This window comes from Mustela putorius, unplaced genomic scaffold (genome assembly GCF_011764305.1).
Source record: "Mustela putorius furo isolate JIRA1106 unplaced genomic scaffold, ASM1176430v1.1 tig00000056_pilon_pilon_pilon, whole genome shotgun sequence".
Taxonomy (NCBI): Eukaryota; Metazoa; Chordata; class Mammalia; order Carnivora; family Mustelidae; genus Mustela; species Mustela putorius.
Genome location: NW_025421263.1, coordinates 214,750 through 235,531, shown reverse-complemented (window position 1 = coordinate 235,531; position 20,782 = coordinate 214,750). Strand labels below are relative to the sequence as shown.

At 42.6% G+C, this 20,782-nt stretch overlaps 1 protein-coding gene across 8 annotated transcripts in view; it reads right to left on the bottom strand.

Moving 5' to 3' along the window:
- Window positions 1-20,782, bottom strand: part of LOC123392340 (conserved oligomeric Golgi complex subunit 2-like) — a 69,105-nt gene that overhangs the window by 23,224 nt on the left and 25,099 nt on the right. For 6 of the 8 annotated variants that reach the window (XR_006607077.1, XR_006607121.1, XM_045081219.1 and 3 more), the window contains exons 4-5: window positions 14,161-14,241; window positions 7,315-7,442 (exon numbers count right to left, since the gene is read on the bottom strand). Coding sequence is in view for 6 of the 8 variants with exons in the window: in XM_045081219.1 (XP_044937154.1) it covers window positions 7,315-7,442; window positions 14,161-14,241 (209 nt within the window). In the remaining 2 variants the exon portion in view is untranslated. Of the gene's footprint in view, window positions 1-4,680; window positions 5,346-5,961; window positions 6,773-7,314; window positions 7,443-14,160; window positions 14,242-20,782 lie in introns of those variants that run through there. The other 2 variants (XM_045081197.1, XM_045081278.1) reach the window with 2 other exon arrangements.

Sequence of the window (20,782 nt, the reverse complement as noted above, 5' to 3'; positions counted from 1 at the left end):
AAAAAATTTATCTTTATGGGGCGCCTGGGTGGCTCAGTGGGTTAAGCCGCTGCCTTCGGCTCAGGTCATGATCTCGGGGTCCTGGGATCGAGTCCCGCATCGGGCTCATATCTCTTCTCTGCCTACTTAGTTCTCTCTCTGTCAAATAAATAAATAAAATCTTAAAAAAAATTTTATCTTTATTATAACTACTTCCTTTCTTTTGATTGAGCTGCCCTTTTCTGATGGGTGTAAATGAGTAGTTTCTTTTATTCAAAAAAATGTTTGAAATTGAAGACATTTGACTAAAGTCTCCTTAGAGTATAACTTCTGGTGTCTTCTGTAAGTTTTGGTATGATATAGTCTCCTTTCCATTGCTTTCAAGATTTTCTTCAGTCGTCTTATGATTTCTTCTTTGACTGAAGACTGTATTTCTTAACTTGTATGTAGTTTCAATTTTTTGTTACCAGGTTATCTAATTCTGATTCTACTGGATTGTGATCAAAGAACTGTTCTTTAAATCTTTAATTTGGAAGGCTTGTAAAGGTTTCTTTTGTTGCCTAGTATGCAATTAATCTTTACAAATATGGCTTTCCTTAGGTGTAAGAAAGAAATGTTTTCCGAGGGAAATAAGGATGTCTATTTTCTTTTTTTTAAAAAAGATTTTATTTATTTATTTGACAGACAGAGATCACAAGTAGGCAGAGAGGCAGGCAGAGAGTGAGAGAGAGGAGGAGGCAGGCTCCCCGCGGAGCAGAGAGCCCGATGTGGGGCTCAATCCTAGGACCCTGGGATCATGACCTGAGCCGAAGGCAGAGGCTTTAACCCACGGAGCCACCCAGGCGCCCCAGGATGTCTATTTTCTGTGTGTCCTTGTTTTTCCCTCCTTCTAGTAGATACTCCCATTTGAAAAGCTAAAATTTTACCTTGTTATTGCATTTTTAGAGTCTTTAGGTATTATGTTGTTAGATGTATACCTGCTTATACCTTTTACATCTTCTTTCCAAACTCTGCCTTTAAAAATGTCCCTCTTCATCTTAGTACCTATAACTTTAGACCCAACTTGTCTGCGATGAATTTTGACATTCCGGCTTTCTCTTTTGCATGGTATCTCCTCACCTGATACATTCTCAATCCCTTTTGCATTTTAAGTATGTTTCTTGAACAGCGTGGATCTGTAATCCCCTGATAGGCACTTGAATAGAAAAAGTCAGTCTGTACACATTTAAATTAATGATAAACAGTCATGATTTTATTCCTCCCATCTTATTTTGTTTGTTTTTATTTTCCCCATTTTTGATGTTTTTAATCAAGTTCATTCGTTTTCTACTTGATAAATATAGAAGTTCTTTGTATTTTTAGATGACAGCTTAATTGAGATATAATTCACAGGCCATACCACTCACCATCTAATGTGGACAATTTAATGGCTTTCACTATATTTAACTATACTATACTGAACTACCTACACATTTTCATCATCCTCAAAAGAAAACTTTAGCCATCACCACCAGTCTTAGGCAACCGCTAATCTACTTTCGGTCTCTGTAGATTTAGCTATTCTGGAAATTCCATATAAATCAAATTATGCAATATGTGGTCTTCTGTGACTGACTTCTCTCAATCAGCAGAATGTTTTCAAGGCTCCTCTGTGTCGTGGCACATATCAAAATTCTATTCCTTTTCAAGGCTGAATAATATTCCACTGGCTGGATGGATCACATTTTATTTATCTCTTCATCAGTTGATGAACATCTGGGTTGTTCTCACCTTTTCACTATTACGAATAAACCCTAAACCTTCATGCACAACTTTTTGTGTCGGCATAGTTTTTTCTTGGCTCTATACACAGGAGTGATATTGGTTTGTCATATGGCAACTCTGTGTTCAGCATTTTGAGGAGCTACTAAACCGTTTCTAATGTGGCTGCACCATTTTCCAAGCCCACCAGCAATTTACAGGTTCCAGATCTTCACATCCTTCCAACACCTGCTTTTGGGTTTTTTTATAGTAGCCATCCTCGAGGGTGGGAGGTGGTATCTCACCATGGTTTTGATTTGCATTTCCCGAATGATTAGTGATGTTGAGCATATTTTCACGTGCTTATTGTCCCATATAATTTATATATACCTTATATGTATCTTTAAATATATATTATATATTTCATATTTTATTTATATTTAAATACATATTTAAGAATGTAAATATATTTACACAAATATGTTTATATAAATATATGATCATGTAAAATATATTTATATATACATTTATATATTAATGTATACATCTGAATATTGGAGAAATGTGTATTCAAGTTCTTTGCTCATGTTTTTTAAAGATTTTATTTATTTATTTGAGAGAGATTTATTGAGAGAGATCACAAGCAGGCAGAGAGGCAGGCAGAGAGAGAGGAAGAAGCAGGCTCCCTGCTGAGCAGAGAGCCCGATGCGGGGCTCGATCCCAGGACTCCAAGTTCATGACCTGAGCCGAAGGCAGCACCTTAACCCGCTGAGCCACCCAGGCACCTCTCTTTGCTCATTTCTTAACTGGGTTGTCTTTTTATTTGAGTTGTAAGAATTCTTCACACAGTCTGAATGCATGTTCCTTACATATGACCTGCAAATATTTTCTTCCATTTAGTGGCTTGTCTTTTGACTTTGTCAATGAGGTCCTTGGAAGCACAAAACTGGGACATTTTGGTTGAGTCCCATTTATTTGTTTATTGTTTTTTAAGTTGCTTGTACTTTAGTGTTATGGCTGAGGAGCCATTGTTAGATTCAAGACCACTAACATTTACGTTTGTGTTTTCTTCTGAGAACCTTTATCATTTTATTTTATTTTTATTTTTTAAAAGATTTTATTTATTTGAGAAAGAGACAATGAGAGAGAGCATGAGCGAGGAGAAGGTCAGAGGGAGAAGCAGACTCCCTGTGGAGCTGGGTGCCTGATGCAGGACTCGATCCGGGAACTCCGGGATCATGACCTGAGCAGAAGGCAGCCGTCCAACCAACTGAGCTACCCAGGCATCCCGAAGTTTATCATTTTAATGCTTACATTTATGTCTTTGATGCATTTTGGGTTATTTTCTCTATATGGTGTGAGGCAGGACTCCTGTTACATTATTTGCATGTGGCTGCTTGGGAGTAAAATACTGTTCTTACCCCCAATGAATTGTTTGGCACTCTTGTCAAACATTAGTTGACTGTAATTTATTTTCCTTTTTTTTCCCCATTGAGGCATTTCACGTGCCATGTATATTATATTTCTAGGAAAAAGGAATCCCAGGATTTTCCCTCCTGCCTGGATTCTTCCTTCTTCATGGTGCATGATGCCAGAAGAATTTTTCCATGCAGTGAAACCAAACTGAGGGGATGGAAATATTCTGCAACTTTTCTAGATCTTTCAGTTATACAAGTCTAGGGCTGGTCATGCCACACTTGTTTAACTTGCCCGTGACGTTCACAGCAGTTTTCCCAGCACTGTGGTCATCAATAATTTCAAATTTGCCAATGTACTCATTCTTCGTCATCACAGTGAGGAAACGGGACGATGACTTTGGTGCATGGCCTCCTAAGAACCTGGCCTTCGCCCCCCCTTTCAGCAGTGTTAATGTTCTTGAGGGCATCTGTGGGACATTTGTTCACACTGTTACTGCGGCACAGAAAGATGGCAGAAAAAGCTTTTTTCCCTTTTATTAATATTTGGTCTTGTTCTCCTTCCCTTTCTCAGAACCGAATGCGTATTTCCCCTCCGTCATTTGAAAACTGCATACTGTTCTCCAGCTGTTTTCCCCAGACGAGACCTTGTGTATCAAGAATCCTTATTTCACGGTTATTATACACAATCTTAAAGATTTATGACTGTCCTCTTATTTTACACATGCATACACACGAAGCACTAAATACGGACTTTATCTGAATGGCTAAGTGTTGGCCAAGACAGAAGCCAGTTGTAGTGGGAACTTCTAGGATAAAGATATAATCTGAAGTTTTTTTTCTTTAAAAAAAGCCTTCATGGGGCGCCTGGGTGGCTCAGTGGGCTAAAGCCTCTTGCCTTCAGCCCAGGTCATGATCCCAGGGTCCTGGGATTGAGTCCCACGTCGGGCTCTCTGCTCAGCGGGGAGCCTGCTTCCTCCTCTCTCTCTCTCTGCCTGCCTCTCTGCCTACTTGTGATCTCTCTGTCAAATTAATAGGTAAAATCTTAAAAAAAAAAAAAAAAGCCTTCATGGGGCGCCTGTGCGGCTCAGTGGGCTAAAGCCTCTTGCCTTCAGCCCAGGTCATGATCCCTGGGATCAAGCCCTGCATCGGATTCTCTGTTCAGTGGGGAGCCTGCTTCCCCCTCTCTCTGCCTGCCTCTCTGCCTACTTGTGATCTCTGTCTTTCAAATAAATAAAATCTTAAAAAAAATAAAAAGGCCTTCATATTTTATTAAAAATTTTAGGTGTCCAAATTCAAAAGGTTAACAATATAGTACAATAATAATAATAATAATAATATCATCTAATAATATAATAATAATTTCTCCTGCATAGTCTCTGCTGCACACTAGTAAAATGAGATGTTTCTTTTCTTTTCTTTTTTCAAGATTTTATTTATTTTATTTATTTGACAGACAGAGATCACAAGTAGGCAGAGAGGCAGGCAGAGAGAGAAGGAGGGAAGTGGGCTCCCCGCTGAGCAAAGAGCCTGATGTGGGGCTCGATCCCAGCCAAAGGCAGAAGCTTAACCCACCCAGGTGCCCCGAGATGTTTATTTTCATTTGGGATTATGGAGGGGCAAGGTGTTTTTGGCTCTCCTGCTGAAGGAGGGACTCAGTCAGTATTGTCTCCACCTTTTTCCCTAATAGTAGCTCTGGAAGATGAAGACGTCCCTCCATCTCCCAGACATGACGGTTTGACCAGGACATGGGATGGTATAAGCTCATTGACATAGTCTCATGAACTAAGCCCTGGTTTATTGGTCACAGTCGTTCTCCAAGTATTTTCAGGAGTAAACTTCAGGTGTTGCCCTTACTCTAATTTTTCTTTCTGAGACTTCTGACTGCAATCCCTACTTCCTGCAGTCACTCAAGGAGAAACGAGGCATGTGGCAGCGTAACAGTGTGTTTTTCTTTCAAGATGACAGAATCACTCTTGATTTCTGTACGCATCTCGGATTTTCATATATGAACATGGATTTTGGTGTCTACCCTGAGGAGATGATACGTACGGTGTGAGGCACACTTGTATTCTCATGACACGTCACCTGGGTTACCCAGAACTTTCTGGGCCCGGCAGAAAGGCAGAAACCCGGGTGAATTCCTCATTGTTCCAGCAGGCTGTCAGCCCTCCAAGGCCTTCTGGATGTGTTTGTGCATCGCAGTATCTGCTGTGTAAGATACAGAACAGTGCACAGTAGTTCAGGGGGAAAATATTTAGGAACACATTTTCCAGGAGGAACCAGGATTCAGTTTGGGTGACTCTTAACCATTTTTCATCTTCTTATGACTGAAAGTGGTAGTTAGTCTACAGTCATGGTTTTAACATGCATTTCGAATGTAATGTTAGTTTCCATCAACATAAAACTATAAGAACTGTCTTCCTAAAGGGCATTCGTGTAAGGCCTGTTATTTTCCAGCTTGATTAATGAAAACAAAATTTTTCTGTAATGCTTTCTTCCTACTCTGTATTAGTTTTCAGGACTGGATTGAAAGTGATTTATTGTGGATAGGGTTATACCTGCTCGTGGAATTTTTTTTTGTTCCTGGGTTTTTAAAGGTGGCAGAGTTGACTTTCTGATTTTAATTCATCTTCACTAGATGAAGAATTCACAAATAGGACTTTTTCTTGAAATAACCATAGCCTGGGGGCGCTTGGGTGGCTCAGTTCATGATCTCAGGGTCCTGGGATCGAGTCCCACATCGGGCTCCCTGCTCAGTGGGGAGCCTGCTTCACGCTTTGCCTCCCCCTCTGCTTATGCTTTCTCTAAAAAGTAAATAAATAAATAACCTAAAAAAAAAGAAGTTGTATTTGACTGGAGCTTCATGTGGACTGACAGATCAACAGAAAGACAAAGGGATATGAGACAGGAAGCAATGAAGGAAAACACAGAGGCGCACAGTATAGACAGATGTTCCTCAGTTTATGACGGCCCCGGCTTCTAATAAACCCATTGTTCAGCTGGAAATCTCTTTAGTTGAAAATGCATGGAAAACACCTAAGCGACTGAACATCAGAGCTTAGCCCCACCTAACTTAAATGTGTTGAGAACACTTACAGTATTGCACAATTGGGCAAAATCCTCTAACACAAAGCCTATTTCACAATAAAATGTCTGGTATCTCATGTAACTTACTGAACAGTGCACTGAAAGCCAGAACAGGACGGTTCAAGTGTGTTGGTTGCTGACCCTCGTGATCACGTGGTTTGCCTGGGGGCTGTGCTCGGTACCCCTGCCCAGCATTACAAAAGAGGACCCTACTGTAGATCGCCAGCCTGGGAAAAGATCCAAACTAAATGCATATCACTTCTGCACTATTATAAAAAGTCAAAAAACCATAAAATGAACCAAGGTGAAGTCAGGGATCTTCTGTACCAGGTGTGTTAAGGAAGGTCAAGCACTCCTGTCTGGCCAGGAACCATAGTGGTATGGGGGAAAGTTCCACAGTAAAAAGTTCTACAGTGGAGAACCACTAGGACTAAAGCACCAAGGGTCACAGGTTGTGCAGGAAGACTGGATGCTCCTCTGTGGGCGATGAGAAGCCACAAGCGACTCAGGAAGGCTGCAGAGCTCTGGGCAGGTGGGACAGCTGAGGGCTGCAATGAAGAGGGACAGGTGGAGCTGGGAGACCAGGTGGGGGGAGCCCGCTACCCTCGAACAAAAGGCGACAAAGGTCTGGACTGGGATGATGGAGATGGTGGAAGGTAATGGGATATTCATGAAACAGAACTGGAAAGCCATGGAAATGAAATAAGAGAGGGAGGGAAAACCGAACATGACTTTAATTGCCATCAGTATAAAACGTGTTGAATTAAAATGAATTGGTATTTCTAGACTGATGATGACATCACAATAATGGAAGGAAACCAATTCTGATTTTGAACCTGGTTAAGGAGAAAGTATAGACAAGAGAAAAGCAGAGGCTCTGGAGTCACACAAATGTCTCCGTTGAGATTCGTCCCCACTCTTCATTCCCTTCCCTGTAAACCCAGGCAAGCGACACCTGCCTCACAGCACTGGTAACAAATAGGGAAGAGCACACGTTCCCACGTTCCCGGGTCAGACAGGACAGCCAGGGATCAGCGGCACAGGTGGTCACTAAACTGAGCTCAGGTGCATACACAGCATTTTACGTCACCTTGAGATGGCTCCTCCTGTGACCTCTCGAAGAAGGCGGCAGTGGTGAGGAACGAACTCCAGGAGCTTATTAGCATACATGATCTTCAGGCCATCCGGATGAGACTCAACGATCTGCTCTACAATCACCTAGCAGAAGGAAGAGCGTTTTATTTTTATTTGTTTGTTTGTTTGTTTGTTTGTGTTTTTATTTGTTTTTAAAGCACCTAAAAGAGAAGTATGAACTATACACTACAGAGAAAAGAATCGAGTAAACCTTAAAAATGCACTTCGTCCTTCCTCCTCCCCACTCAGGATGCTTTCTAAACAGGAGGTAAGTAACAATGGCATGAAAATCTGGGTCCCGGGATTTGGGAATACTGCTCCAACCCTGGGGGACACAGAGGCTGAGGGACAGAGACTGGCCTGAAGCTAAAACATCACACACACTCATCTGCTTCCCTTCTGAGCTTAAAAGCGAAATACTGTATCTGCAGACAACAGCTCTGTACCATCTTCACCCTGGCCTTATCCTCTACCGTCTCCAGAACAGGGAAAGGGCTGAGATGGAAAGTGATGGAAGAAAACACATCTTACTTTGCTTTAGTATTTTATTTTTTTTGGTGAGGCTGAGTTGCAGGAGGTGAATGACAAGCATACAAACTTAAAATACAAACGTGGCCACAGTTCATTTAACGACACGGAAACGCAAAGTACTTCCCTAATTTAGCATATTAGATTCAGTTCAATGAAAAGGGCATAAATTAAATAACTAAAATATTTTCATTTAGTGACAAAGAATAATGTGATCTTTTTCACCCCCACAGAGAGAGCTATGAACTATAATAGGATACATACAAAGAACTGACAGATCATTTACTTTTAGTAGTCTTAATGAAGCTGAGAAGATTACTGAAATTAATCCTTCAATTTCACTTCTATCACTGGGATACTGTCTCGTTTTAAAACTGGAAGCCTTTCATCCTGAAGTCATGGTGGGTAGCTTTATACTTACCAGACAGAAAGAGCACTCGCACTGGCAGGTGACTGGAAGAAAGCCCTCAAACGCTGAGACTGGCTTCATGACTTCTCTCAGCCTGAACTAGATGAATCTGACGCTCTCTATGTTGGAAGCTGCTGATTGCTGGTGGCCTCACATGGTGCAGCCCATACTCCGGCCGCTCAGAGGCAGGATACACTGACTCCCTGTATTTAACTGTATCCTTATAGGTCAAGAACACTGGGTAACCAAGTTCCGGACTTAAGGTACTACCCCACTAACTCGCCCTTCAAAGCCCTTTATCTTTGAATATTCCCTCCCTCCCACCTTCCTAGCCTGGCAAACTCCCCCATGGTCTTCAAGACTTAAGCCACATCAATTCTGCGAAGACGCCTCCCCTCACAGACTTTCCCTGCGCACAGAGCTGTCTTCCAGCTCCTCCAGTGGGCATGGGCGCCTTGGTGTGGTCACGCTTTTCGGCAACTTCATTAACGTATAACTTATGGAAATGGAAATTGACCTAAAAATGTTCTGATCCGTACCTTCTTCCTAGGCAAGTCCCTCACCCCTACTAAATTAAGATGATCCCTGAGTTATGGCATCACTGGAAGAGAAAAGAGCGCATGCCTGATTCCTGCCATGCTGATGGGCTCCAAGCGGGACCAACCTTTTCTTACAACCAGAAGAGCAGGAACTAAGAGCATCTTCAAGGAAGAGCCCTGAGCTCTCTCGCACCCAGTCAAGAAACGAAGCCAGATTAGATGCTCTGTGTTTGTGGAATGAGGTGCATGGGGGCACAAACCTCATCCATGTATGGTTTCACCAGTATTTGACCAACTAACGCCTCTGCATCCTGTGTCTTGTCTTGTCAATTGTAGCGTAAGTCCGGAGGCAGTGCCGTATGATGTCCACATTGGAAGTCTGAAGCCCTTCTAGCAACAGGCCTCCCAGGGACTGCTGCAGCATGGCTGTAATGTGGGCTATACGCTGCAAGAACAGAAAGACCAGGAAAGAAGGTCCAGGCACAACAGTTTCTAAAAGCTCAAATATATGTGTATAATTTATATACATATGTGTTATATATATAAAGCGAGCCTCTAATTCTACCAGAATATATGTAAGATTAAAATCCCAACATTTCCTAGAGAATAACAATGAATCTCTTCTCCCCGTGATTGCTTTCTTTCTTTCTTTTTTAAAGGTTTTTATTTATTTATTTGTCAAGAGAGAGCACAAGCACATAAGGAGGCACAGGCAGAAAGAGAAGCAGGCTTCCTGCCAAGCAAGGAGCCCAAGGTGGGACTCGATCCCAGGACCCTGGGATCATGACCTAAGCCAGAGGCAGTGGCTTAACTGACTGAGCCACTGAGGCGTCCCCTCCCTATGATTTCTTTGAAAGTAAGTCGGCTTCATCAAAGTGAAGTTTAGACAATTATGGAACGACAAAAAGTTATTTGCCTCTTAAGCTACGGAGTAAATCTGACAAACGTGCATTTAAACCCAGTCAAGGGCTTTGGATAAATGAACTCTGACTACGTCATATGATGTGTCAAGTTACATGAAATTCAGAATTAATTTTACTTGCATAGTTTGGAGACTATGCTTGTGTCTTTACACAAAATCTATCTAGTGTGACATAATGGAAGCAGGGTCCCAAGCAGGAGATACTGAAAAAAAAAAAAATTCAAAGCTAGCTTCAAATTCCTGTAGAGTAGCAATTATCAGGGGCAATGCTAGGTCAAACCAAAATCATCCAGGAAATTCACAAACAGCACATTGAAAATCGAAACCAACACTTACTGGTCTTACTTTGTCCAGAAGAGGCATGCCTTTGCTCTGAACAGCATGAAACTGTAACTGGTTAAATTCTGTGGCAATTCTCTCCAAAATCTCTCTAGTCCAGAGAGGGCTAGTAGAGACAATTAGAGAAGTGTAATTCCCAAAGTTAAAACCTGCCACCCCCACCGCCCCCCATGCCTTACAGCGCTCAGGCACCTGCACCTGCACGCCATCAATTTTCAGGACAAACTGTCTGTGCAGCAGGCCCCAGGTGCGAGGGGTGAGGAGCGGGGAGGTCATAGAAGCCACCGATGCAGCCTGGCCCGGGCCACAGGGCCCAGGCAAGGGGATGGAGCTATTTTAGGTCAGTGTGGGTACAACTGCATGTTTCCACCACGTTCCTCGGGCTCTCCCATTCGTGCCCTTCTTCTCCCTTCTTCTCCCATTCTCTAACCCCCTCCTCTCTCTTTCCCTGTCCTACCGTTCATACGTGAATCCCCCTCTTCTTCTCCGCCTGCCTCATTCTCCCTCCCAAGTACCTCCCCAGTACCAACTACTGCTGTCTCCTCAATCAGCTAAAACTGACCACCTAGCAGCAACCTGGGAAATCGCTCAGAGCAGCGGACTCCCACGTTTACATTTACCCAATGGCAGAAAGAGCAAGCTCGGTGTTCCGGGAGCTGGTGAGAAATCACTCACAGTGCATCTGCCATCAAGTGGACTGGATACACTTCCCTCTTGCCCCCCACATTAGAAAGTGTCAACCCCATTCAAAAGGAAGCCGAACAGTGAAATAAAAAAAAAAAAAAACACAACAAAGGCCCCAAATCCCTGCTGGGCTCTATGAGGCATCCCACATCTGAGGATGGGCAGTCAGGTAGTGAGGAAACACACTGTAAGGAAACCCAAAAATGTCTGGAGACCTGCCACGGTGTGCCCTGTCCCAGAGCATCAGAACTGGTGTGGAGGGAAGGCAGGCACTGGGCACGACCAATGCAGAAGCCTAATCCCAACCTCTACTGACTGATCCCATGCGCATTTCTGGGCCTAGCAGAGCATGATGGATTTACCATGCGCTGATGCTGCTCTGGCTTTCCTGACTCCAGAGCTCAGAGCTGCTCTTCTGGAGAAAAAAGTCCTCCAAGGTAATTCTGAGCAAGAAAGCGCACAATGTCTGTTTATCAAGGACAGTGCTGCAAAGGGACAGGATTGTAGACACAGAGCTCACTGAGGTGTTTCTATCCGAGGAGCACAGCAGCAACAGCAAAGACGGGAAGAACACTGGAGGGCCAGCTCCCCAGGGGCCGAATGTGGACATGGCTGGAGGGGCTGCAGGTGCTGCCAAGGGCCGCAGCAAAGCAGAGCCGCTGGAGACACACAGGCTGCAGAAGGGCCGCGTACAGACTGTCTGCTAAGTGTGAACAAACCAGGGCAGAAGCACGAGTGCAACGGGCTAGAGACACAAGCACAGTGGAGGCTGACCACTTAGTTGAATGCCTTGATGTGAAAGGGGGCAGAGACCTAGGACCAGAGAATCGCTTCCTTTGGGATGTGTCCGTTCTTAATCTCCATCATGAGACATGTGGAGCATATGGTCTCTCAAGTTCCTTCCAAATCTAAAACCTTAATTCCTAAAATTTAGAAACCTAACTCCGCCTGCAGGGGGAGGGACTGTTAGCCTCACACAACAGAGCACTCAGGGCACCAGGCGACCTTGATGCAGGCAGCCCAGCTGGTATGTGCAGAACCAGCCCGGGCTACTCCCACTGCACCACTGTGTGACTCACGGTGCTGACAGGACCTAACTACTCATTTTCTGAGTCACTCATCTACCCTGGCTGATTGAAAATTCACACCAGGAAGGGAACAAGACAATCACAGTATAACAAAGAGAGCCATCATCTTTTTCCTATTTCATAAGCTTTTTCTTTCCTGTTTGTAAATTTCAACTGGGTGTGCCCTATACTGTTTCATAATAATATAATGCTGGTGCAAAATACATCAATGGTAATACTCTGGGCATGTCTAGGAAAAAAAATGAGATGGAGAAAAACCAAGATGAATGGTAGGTATGCCTTAAAGATCAACAGGACTTTGCTAGTCCTCAGGGAAGGTGATTCCACTGCAAGCATAATGACGTGTTGGAACTGTGGTCTATAACCAAAGGGTTTATAGGAACGTGTTATAGATTTCACCATTTCATGCTCTCCACTCTCCTGGAGCTACATTCTAGCCACAAACCTGGATTTTCTTCTTGTTCAGAAATGAATTCTAACTAAGCCGTCCCCGCCTAATTAGATTGGATGTGAAGTATTAATTTATGTGCTACTTAGTTAAAAAAAAATGCTTACCTGCTTGCTTCTAGTGCAGAGGTTTCTTTAGAACTTTGTGAATTTAAGATTTTTTCAATCTTTTCAACTGATCAAATAACTTGTATAAGCCTCAACACACACATCTATAAAAATAAAACTTAAGCAAACAAAAAACGTCACCATCTTTACTCTTAATCATCTTTATTTCCCATGCTAAATGCAGAAAAATATGAGACCAAAAGTTAACTTCAAATATATAGGGCATGCTATATTTTGAATATTTCTATGAAACACAGAATTCTCAAGAATGCAAATCTTAGTTCTAGAATAAGCATACTTCCATATTCTATTGCAAGTTTATAGAGGAAAAAAAAATCCCTAGACTTTGATTTCTCATATTCTATACTCTTATTTCTTCTTTTCCCCATCCTGAATCTTTCTATGGGCATTTCTTTCCTATTTTTTTAAAAAGATTTGTTTATTTGAGAGAGAGAGAGACTGCATGTGCGCGTGCAGGGGAGGGGCAGAGGGAGAGAGAGAATCTCGAGCAGACATCCTGCTGAGCACAGAGCTCAATGTGGGGCTCAATCTCATGATCCTGAGATCATGACCTGAGCCATAATCAAGAGTCGGACGTTTAAACAACTGAGCCACCAGGCGCCCCTCCATTTGTTTTCTTATGGCCCTTTATTCATGTTTTAACTTTGGCTTCCGATCGTACTGGCCCTCTCAGTTTACATGTGCATATACCTATATGCCCAAGCACCAAGTCATTGAAGACCTTTTACACTACAAATATTATCAAAGAGGTTGAGGGACATTATGAAAACTCTCATCCTTAAAGAACAACAAAATACAAAGTCATACATTCAATAAATAATAATAATAATGAACACCCCTGGGAGCTCGACATTCATTCCGACGGGGGGGTGGGGGGGCACGAGAAAATAAAGCAAGAAATACACCCTACTCTCACAAAGCTTACTGTTTTGTCTGGAAGCGCACGACAAGCATTCTTTGGACAAAAGCTGTGAGGAGATCCAGAGGCGAATTAAACAGAAGGTCCCTCAAACAGGCTTCTCCCCACTGAGATTTTAACAAATATGCTAATAATACACATAGAAAACATCGTACAGAGCAGCAGGGGAGAGTCAGAAGCCCAGACTCCCAATGCCCGCTGTGCCCCTACATCGTTATGATCATGAATGATATCGGGGACACTTGGAACTGGAGATAGTACTAAGGGGCACACTCCCGGGGTGAGCCCTCAGATGTACAGAGCCGTTGCCTGTCTCACACACCTGAAATTAAGCCAACACTGCATGCTAACTACTGGGAATCGAAAAAATTAAAGTTAACACCAGAACATAAAGAACACAGGATCAGAAAATAACAACAAACCTACGGCAGAATCCTGAGTTTGCTTTGGAAAGCCCACTTCTCCCCTAGTCTCTAATATAGGCCTATTTTCTTTACAGGGCCGCTGACAATTTATACAGTCGTTAACTGCCAAGTGCTGCACCAACAACAGTTATCACTGTTTCTTGTTCTGGAAAAAGTGGGTGATCTTGAGATCGTGTGGGTACCTCTGAAATTCTGTCTTCTTATTTCAGGTAGATAACGTGACATAATGCATAAAATGCACATGCGTGAGAGCTTTGAAAAAAAGCTAAATTTAAAAAAAAAGAAAAAAAGCTGAATAGTGCTGACAAGTTCGCGGAGACAAGAGGAGAGGGCTTCAACTGGCATGCAGCATAAGAAATCTACTGGAGGGTACCTTTTTCTTCCTTATGTCCTCTTGTTTACACATTTGTTCATCTACTGCCCGAATTCCTTCACTGACTGATGACCTGAGACTCTTTAAAAGAATAATAAAGAAAACGTATTACAGACATTGTTTTGTCACATTATCAAGTTCCTACATCTCATTCAATTCCACAGAACTTAATACCTGTGCACCAGTACTATGCAGATATTGACAAACAAACAAACAAACAAACATGATATACCAGACACAGTTACTGTTGAGGGGACTCATGATCTGGTGGCATAATGACACAAAGGCAGGGTCGCATGGCCAGAAGAAGAATGACATATACAGTGAAAGTTATGGGGATGAGGGGGCTTAGAATGGAGAACAGATAATATGAAGCAAAGTACAGGAGAGTCTGGAAATGCGACGGGGCTCGAATTGGACTCTGAAAGCCATGTGTACACAGCTGCCGAGGTGGGGAGGGGATGGGGAGCAGATGTAAGTGCACACACACTCAGGGGCAGGGTCAGACAGGCACACAGCCATGTGAACTGCAGGCTTCCTTCTGGAGAGAAGCAGAAATAGGAATGGAGTGCCAACTTCACTGAGATGAGGTCTTTAGATTCTGCATATTTTGGAGAACGAAAGAATGTCAAAGCACTGATGCATGATGATGAAATGTGGGTATGGAAATACCAGGAATCAAGAATGAAGAACAGAAGACCAGAAAAAGGCAGAGCACAGAGGTAGAGAAACATGTCCAGAAGCTAATGAATAAAGAGATAATTAGGAATTAGAGCCAAAACAAAGGTTAACAGAAACAACTAGAATGAAGTAGGCATATCACAAAAATTCCACAGGAAGGTGAATTAATTCACTCCATCAACATTATGAAACACCTCCTGGACGTCAGTATTGTGGCAGCCCACAGGGATACAATGAAGACAGATATAGTCGTATCCCTCAGTTGTCTGAGAATCTCACAGAACAGCTTCAGAGTTGGGACCTGAAAGGCAGGTCAGGCCTGTGGCTGAGCAGGACCAAAGTGGCCATAAAAACAGGCCATGGAAAAGGGAGGGGATACGGTGATGGCAGGGGGTGAGGCGAAACGGGAGCCTGTGTGAGTAGAGCAAATCTGCCTCCAGGGAGGGGGTTCGAGAGAAGAGTGGGAGGCCAAAGGAAGGCTAGGCTTGGGAAACAACACCACTATGAGGCCCCGGAAGGAAGAGGCACACCAAGGAGGCAGTGGGAGAGCCCCACAGCGGCTGGTGTGGAATCCAACAGCGGACCATGAAAATCCCTTCCATTCCAAGGAAAAGTACCTTTAACAAGATTTTGTAAAATTCAAATGAGACATAAACCATGGAAAGTATTGGCTACCTCAAGGCACAACTCAAGATTTTTACCTGTTTCACGAACTCTTTCCTGCCTGCCCCTCCCCTAGGCTTGTCAGCACTGATATTTCCATTACTCCGCATTTTTCTTGGTTCTAACCATGTACTGTGTCTTCCCTTAAATTATGTTCTCCTTATATTCTCTCTAGGATGCAGGCACTGTCTTAGGGGAGGGACGCACGAGGCCACTCAAGCAAGAGGAGACACACAAGGAAGGACGGTGTCGTTTATGACAAGTTTACGACAGGGCATCAGAACGGACAGAGGCCGTAAGTCAGGGCACCAGACACAGACAGGAGGGGGCGGGCGGGGGGGGGGGAGACAGGGCAGCACAGTTTTCTGTTAGAAGTGATGCCACAACTGCCCCTCCACTGTTCACCCAGGTGGAGTTCCTATTCCCAATGGCTTAGAGGTGGGGAGTCCCATTCCCACAACAGAGATTTTTCTGAGAGAATATGCAAATGTAACATTTATTAAGTATTACATTTTATTTATATTGATGAAGTCCCAGAACCTAAGTCAGGTTCGGTGGGGTGAGGAGGTTCGGAGCCGACGACTAAAGAAAGAATTCTTAAGACGTCATTGGTGCAAAATGGTGGTTTATTAAAGCACGGGGACAGGACCCGTGGGCAGGAAGAGCTGCTGCTGCCCCGGGTTGTGAGGAGTGGTTGGTTATATACACAGGAGTTGGGTAGGTGAGGACAAAGGGGTGTTCAGAAGGGCTATTGGGGCAAAGAATACTATCAGGATATTGAAGGCTTAGTTGCTATCAAGTAAAGACAATTTGGAAGTCTGGTGGAATGTTACATTCCTGCTATCAAGCATCCTTGTTAATGAGATTTAGGTTTAGAAGAAATTTAACTTTATTTACTTTTCCTTCTACTTCCACCTCCTTCGGTTTTTTATGGAGGGGAGGGTGACATTAGGGCTTGAGGAAGTGAGTTCTGTGTCTTTGGAAATTGGGCTATTGATAAGGTAACTTCTTTGTTGTAATCTCAAGGACATTTGCAAACCAAGGGAGACTCCTGTCTTGCAGGATTGTGATCTCAGCAAGTTAACTATTTATCATTTTATGGCAGTCAGGGGTGCCTGAGGAATGCTACACCGATGGAGGGGGAGCGGATGAAAGGGGGGGTGCAAGGCGCCAGCACTTGCTTTGTCCTCAGCCAGCCTCCTGCTCCCTCATCATTCCCCCCTGAACAATTTTGACCCTTAAATCTTTAAGGTGGTTGAAGGTGGAAGGTCTCATCTTCTGTAACTTCTTCGTGCTGAATAGGGGCGTAGAGCTGTCCCTACCTGCTCGGGTCAATATTGATCAGGGTAGGAACGTATAGGGGAGTTAGGAAAGGTGGAGGCAGCTGAATCCAGCGCTGACAGTGAAGAGGCGTCCTCGCGCGCGCGACAAGGATCGTCTGTCGTGGTGTAGTCATTGTAGCAATGGAGTCTCGACACCAAGTAGAGAAACATGGAACAAAGCAACATATTAAGGTTAATAAGGCGATAAGAATAAGAAGCCTGAAAAGGAGATTTGGCCATAGTCCTCCTTCAAACCAGGAACTTAACCATTCACTGAGAGAGAGAGAAGGATCTTGTAGGGCCTTAATTTGGGTATTCATATCTTTTATTAGTCCTGTGACATTTTTGCGATAGTCTGGAATGTACACACAGCATTCTGTCTTGATAATTGCACATGTGCCACCCTGGGCTGCTGTCAGGACATCTAAGGCCATCCTATTTTGTAGGACTGCCTTGCAGTGACACTTCGGTATTAAGCTGGGAGATGCTATTTAGTGAATCATTGAGTGCCTTTGTAGTATATTTATTAAGGGCTTCTACATGTCACATGACATCCTCTAGTCCCGCAGATAGAACAAAAATGGATGCTAAGTAATCATACCATTTAAAAACAGATCACTTCCATCTCTGTTTCAAGTTGGGGAGATTAGCTGGAGTTGTAATGGTTTTAGTAATGCGCCCATGAATCCAGGCAAATCCTAAGGTACAGCGACCTATCCACCCTGGAGGAAGCCAGGCCCACAGGTTAGTTCCACATATCCAGTGGGTTCCGTTTGGAGCTGGCCATCTAATGCCAGGTCACCTTACCCAATCAGTAGCAAAACATTCAGTAGTCTGGAGTACTATTATCTGGGAACACATTTCTAGTGGTAGCCATTCTTGATACTGTGTGTTATTTGTCCAAGTATCCTACGTATGATTCTTTTGTTCCCAGCATAAAACTGCCTTCTGACCAATCGTGGGTGTAAGCCACAGATACGTATCTCAAATTTGATATATGCCATCCTTAGTATAGCGATAAGGAGGGTTTTGGAACTTAGGCCCATATTGGATTGGGGAGTTATGGCTTGATAGCAATCCCCTTTCCTTCTAAATAGCTCCATGGGCATGTAGTACCAGGAAAGCATATTTGGAGTCAGTATAAATGTTAATTCTTAGGCTTTGGCAATTGCAAAGTGCTAGTGAGCACTATGGCATACCTAGCTTATCTTATTTTTTCTATGAAAACTACTGACATCAGAAAACCAACGGTCATTCGTATTTTTAACAGGGGCATCTTAAATCTGGACAAATAGAGTAAGCAAGATCAATAACCTTTGAACATTTTTGCTCTATAGAGAAAGAAGTACAGTGGTCAGGTTCAGGCATACAGGTAACTAGGTTTAAAGTCTGACAAGTTTTAAGTATTAATTCTGGCATGTACAGTCCAATATTTAATTAGTTGGTTTCTATCATCCACTGATGGCCTTTGAATTCTAAGACAAATCTGGACCTGATGTGAAGTCATTACAGTCAAGGACTGTTTTATAGTGAGCTTTGAGGCTCTTTTTATGAGGAGGGCTGTTCTATGCTTAGCTAAAGCATCTGTTTGCAATTGCACCTCAACAGAGGTGGCCTCTTGGATAAATATGACTAAGGGATGAAACCAATAAGACGACCTTTGAGTGGTCCAGCCTTAACAATATCCTGATTACAGAGGATCATTGGCAAGTGAGAAAACTTGTCAAGAGATAAGGGGAGTTTCCCATGCATCATCCAATCCACTCATAATGAAAGTGGGATCATCCATTATCTCCACAAGTCCATAGTTAATCCTATGGAGTGTGGTATGGTGGTTTTTAGGCGATTTCATTATCCCAGCCACACATAAGGTGTTAGTTAAGTTATACAATTGTAGGGGAATCAATCCCATTTTCCAGTTGTTTAATCATGTGCTGTGGGATCTGCTAATATCCCCACAAAATAAAAACGCAAGAAGATCATCTAAATGAGCTATTGCGTAACTTCTCTGAAGTTTACCTCTAATTGTTTAACTTAGGTAAACAAACATTTAAAGACAATCAAATCTAGAATTTAACACCCATAAAGGTGTGTTACTAAAACATAATTTTTTTTCTCTCTAAAATAACCCTAATTTACAGAGATAGCCAAATCAGGACTAAATCACTTGTGAAACAAATCCAGTTTTTACAAACTTGGCCTAATTGTTTACATAAGCTCAGCAAGAACAGTGAGTGTGATCAATAGATCTTTTAGAATCTGCTTTGCTGGAACTTCTTATAAGGAATCTCTAGGTCGAACTTTTAGTAGACTCTCCGGGCCAGAAGCCAAGCCCTGTACTTGCCATCAGGCATGCCTGCAATACCTGTTAATTTGGGCGAATGCCTCTTCTGAGTCTCCGCACCTACCAAAGAGTGACATTCTTTACTCACCGGTGAGGCTGCTGGGAACTCTGTAAGCAAGGTATCAGGCCAACAGTCCCAAGGGGCTTTATGGCTCCAGGTTTCATAAAGTCAACCTTAGTTCCTTAAAGCTGTCTGGTCATATCTGAGTCTCTTCAAATATGACATCCTAGTCAAAGCCTTGGTAAAATAACCCGTGTTTCCAATTCTTTCCTGTTACAAGGAGAACAGATTCTTATTGAACTTATGCAAATGACTGATTGCCTTGGAAGAAAGAATACTTACTGAGACCTTTTGGTTTCAGAGGGTTCAGATAGAGAGAAAAGCTTGAATGCTTTGAGGACTTTTACATCTCTATATAAGTTACAGATAACTAGGAGGAAGTATCCCTAGTCTGGAAGAGCAAACATTAGAGAGAACCAGCAATGTTTAAAGTAAGATAAAACATTAAGGGACACAACACTATAATCTTTTAGTTCACTTAGTCCCATGTTACTAATTCCGGTGAATGCAGCTTTAGTCAGTTTTGGAAATTCTTACCCATTTCAGTTTTAGGATTTTCAAGTATATAAAATATCTGTATTTGTCCTGAAAGTCCTTTATAGGAATCTACTTGAAGATAAAACTCATTTTACAAGAGAATTAAAACAATTGTAAATGACAAAAACTCAGAATGGATATAGTTAGAGTTGATGAGGAGAGTTTACAACTTAGCTGCAAGGAAATCAGGTTACAATTTCTGTGACACATAACATTTCCATAATTATAGTATCAAGCAGTGATCTCTCAAAACATTAAAACTTTAGGAAGTACGTAGAATCTCTAGAATATAGTATTTTCCCAAATGTAATCCAAGGTTTATCATTGGTTCAGTAGTACTTCATGAGCAACTTCACATACCAAGGAAAAGCCTGAGTTAAAGAGATTTACAATTTAAGTCTTGTCAACATTTCCTAAAATTTTAGAAAGTGTTGAAGCACATGCCTAAATATAATTAGGGATGTTAAACACCTGATAAAACTGAACATAGAAACTCGTTTTTCTGGGCAGGCAAAGAGAAAACCATTTACATTTTCTTTCTTTCTTTTTTTTTTTTATAAATAATCTTTTTTTTTTAAAGATTTTATTTATTTATTTGACAGAGATCACAAGCAGGCAGAGAGGCAGGCAGAGAGAGAGAGAGAGAGAGGAGGGAGCAGGCTCCCATGCTGAGCAGAGAGCCCGATGCGGGACTCGATCCCAGGACCCTGAGATCATGACCTGAGCCGAAAGGCAGCGGCCCAACCCACTGAGCCACCCAGGCGCCCCCATTTACATTTTCTTAACAGAAGATCAACTGATCTAAGAAAACATTGTCCTTTTGAACAGAGAATTTCAGTCTTGTACCAATGTACCTTTAAAACCCATTCATTTCAATCTTAATCCATTCTTGACCATAGCTAAAATTCCTTTTCTGAAGATTTCCCTTCACAAACCTTCTACAACTTTCCTTTGCATTCAGGTTTTGTCCCAAGCCATTTCCTTCTAAACAACCATCTCATTTAGGACAAAATT